Source organism: Musa acuminata, chromosome BXJ2-11 (assembly GCF_036884655.1).
Source record: "Musa acuminata AAA Group cultivar baxijiao chromosome BXJ2-11, Cavendish_Baxijiao_AAA, whole genome shotgun sequence".
Classification (NCBI taxonomy): Eukaryota; Viridiplantae; Streptophyta; class Magnoliopsida; order Zingiberales; family Musaceae; genus Musa; species Musa acuminata.
The window spans coordinates 22,058,349-22,060,816 of NC_088348.1; the positions used below are offsets into that span (position 1 = coordinate 22,058,349).

At 46.2% G+C, this 2,468-nt stretch overlaps 1 protein-coding gene across 1 annotated transcript; it reads right to left on the minus strand.

Moving 5' to 3' along the window:
* Positions 1-492: 492 nt before the first annotated feature.
* LOC135627639 (transcription factor MYB62-like) lies at positions 493-1,862 on the minus strand. The gene is made up of 3 exons (XM_065133770.1): positions 1,655-1,862; positions 1,409-1,538; positions 493-1,318 (listed from the first exon to the last, which is right to left on the minus strand). Exons 1-3 carry the CDS (start codon positions 1,797-1,799, stop codon positions 664-666), a joined length of 930 nt encoding a protein of 309 aa, XP_064989842.1. The 5' UTR covers positions 1,800-1,862; the 3' UTR covers positions 493-663.
* Positions 1,863-2,468: the final 606 nt, after the last annotated feature.

Sequence of the window (2,468 nt, forward strand, 5' to 3'; positions counted from 1 at the left end):
TCCCATCACCAGTCCAGTTTGGTTGTGTCATGGCAGTCATGCCATCCAATCATGTAGAGACACTTCCTGAAGAGGAATTCCTAGGGTTTGCCAACTTGATTGGCTTTCTATGTTAAAACCAAAGAACAAATCCACGGATGCAGCCTGATGATGATGATGATGAAGATAAGGCGAGGAGCTACTGTACATGATCCACTTCCGGCTAAAACCCCATGTCAGTTCGATTCCAAGTGAAATGACCAAATGCTGGTGTTGTGAATTCTACTAGTCAGTAAGTCCATCCATGCTTTTATATCACCCACAGCAATTTCCAGCAGCTTTCCAACAAGAATCACTTTGAAGAGAAGGATAGTCTTCTTAAAGTCCTAAAGAGAACATATGCAGGCATCCAAAGTTACACCAACCAAGAACTCCAGTCAAGAAGTCCATCCATACCTTCCTATTTCCCACTTCATATCCCATCAGCTTTTTCATCAAAAGATAGACACTCCGAAGAGAAGGATGAGCCTCATTCAATTTCTAAAGAAAACACATGCAGAAATCCAAGCTAATTACACTGACTTACATTAGTCCATCTGTGGGACTTTCGGCCCCCAAGACTTTGCAGTAACACTAGTTTACATGGATTCATGTTGTGGGACTTCGGGCCCTAAGACTTATCTGCTAAAGGAAACATGCTACCCCTTCCATGTAGCTTTTCAGCATAACATACAGTTCGTCCATGCTCCACAGGCTATCACCAATCTTGTTCATGCAGTACTCATGGTTAGCATCACAGTAACTGGATGCCGGGTAGCTAACAGCTGATGCGGTCATGGAGGCCAGGTCGCAGGCTTCTGAGCCATAGGCGTTGAACTCGATGGAACTGTTACCATGGAAGGGATTGAACTCGATGTCATTGAGCTGATTCGGTGGGTTCGGCGAGAACTCAGGCAAGTCCGGGAGTTGGGGGAGAACAGTACTACTAGGCAACCCAGGGGAGTTGCTCAGCCTGCAAAACTCTGCGCCTGAGAGGTCATACGAGCTAGGATTCTCAAACTGGCATTGCGTGTCCGGTCGGAGAAGCTGCGGGAGCGGATCCTGCGGAGGCTGATCGGCCACCGCGGTGGCGGTCCCATGATGTGGAGTTTGCAGGGATCGAGGAGAGGCCGTCTTCTCTAGCAGTCTCGGCATCCAGTAGCATCGGATTGCATCCCGAAACATGGCGCTGTTGGCGTCGATCTTGAGCTGCCTTGCTTGCTTTTGCACCCGAGTCCTCCAGTAGTTCTTTATCTCGTTATCGGTTCTCCCTGGCAAAAACTGTGCGATCCGAGACCACCTACACGCACAAAACATTCAGGTAACACAACACCATGCATGGAACTTGTGGACTTGCACGAGATAGATGAGATGGATGATAAACGAGTACCTGTTGCCCCACTTGGAGTGGAGTTCGAGGATCAGCAGCTGCTCTTCAGGGGAGAGGTTACCTCGCTTTATATCGGGCTTCAAGTAATTCAACCACCTCAAACGACAGCTCTTGCCGGTTCTCCTCAAACCTACATCATCAACAAAAGCTAAGAGATAGATTAGGAAAGACTAATCCACGCAGAAGCTAGCCTTTACCGCAGTCGAGTGAGAGCTAGCCGAATAGCTAGGTCAGATGGAGCATTACCCGAGCACCTGGCGAGGAGGTTCCAGCGACCTTCGCCATGACAAGCAACGTAGTGGGTGAGGAGAGTGTCCTCCTCTAGCGTCCAAGGCCCTCTCCTTAGCTCCATGTCTTCGTCTTTGTTGGATGATCCCCCTTTACCAGACATTCTAATTGCCACCCTCTTAAAAAAGGCTCTCTAAGGGGTTTGGGGGGGTAGAGAGAGAGAGAGAGAGAGCTAATCTTCCAAGCTTTATAGATGATCCCAAACAAGAGCCGTAGACTGCCAGTGATAAGACAGACTTGAAACAGCAGCACCCACTGGTGGCTCCGTTTTGTATCGACTTGGGGCAACCACAAAGGAATTCCGCTGCTCCCAGCCAAAACCTTTGAGCTTCCGCTTGAAGACGTATGAGGTGGCAAACCATGTTTCATGTGGACCGGTTCAGATTCATTCACTCTGGCTGCTTTGCCCTGGTGGCTTCCAGACTTGGTGTATGCTCATGTTCTTTTGTGCATAAACGTGTTTCAAGACTCTCTTTTGGAAGGTGTGATACTGTTGAACTATATTTCTGCTATATATATATATATATATATATATATATATATATATATATATATATATATATATATATATATATATATATATATATATATATATATATATGCTTCATTTAAACTGGAATGATGTCTGCATAAGACATAACCTCTTGCACAATTATGACCTGGCAAAATTCTTGAGGGTTAGCTCAAAGTTATTGCACAAAGAGAAGCCCTGAGAGGGTGGACTTCCGCCAAAGAGATATGAAGCAACAGGAAGATATATACTTGCTATAAG

Excerpts from the sequence above, each read along its gene's own strand:
- LOC135627639 (XM_065133770.1), bottom strand. The coding sequence starts at position 1,799 with ATGTCTGGTAAAGGGGGATCATCCAACAAAGACGAAGACATGGAGCTA. Across the intron at positions 1,539-1,654 it reads CCTCCTCGCCAGGTGCTCGG|GTTTGAGGAGAACCGGCAAG; the intron begins GTAATGCTCCAT and ends TTGATGATGTAG. Across the intron at positions 1,319-1,408 it reads CACTCCAAGTGGGGCAACAG|GTGGTCTCGGATCGCACAGT; the intron begins GTACTCGTTTAT and ends TTGTGCGTGTAG.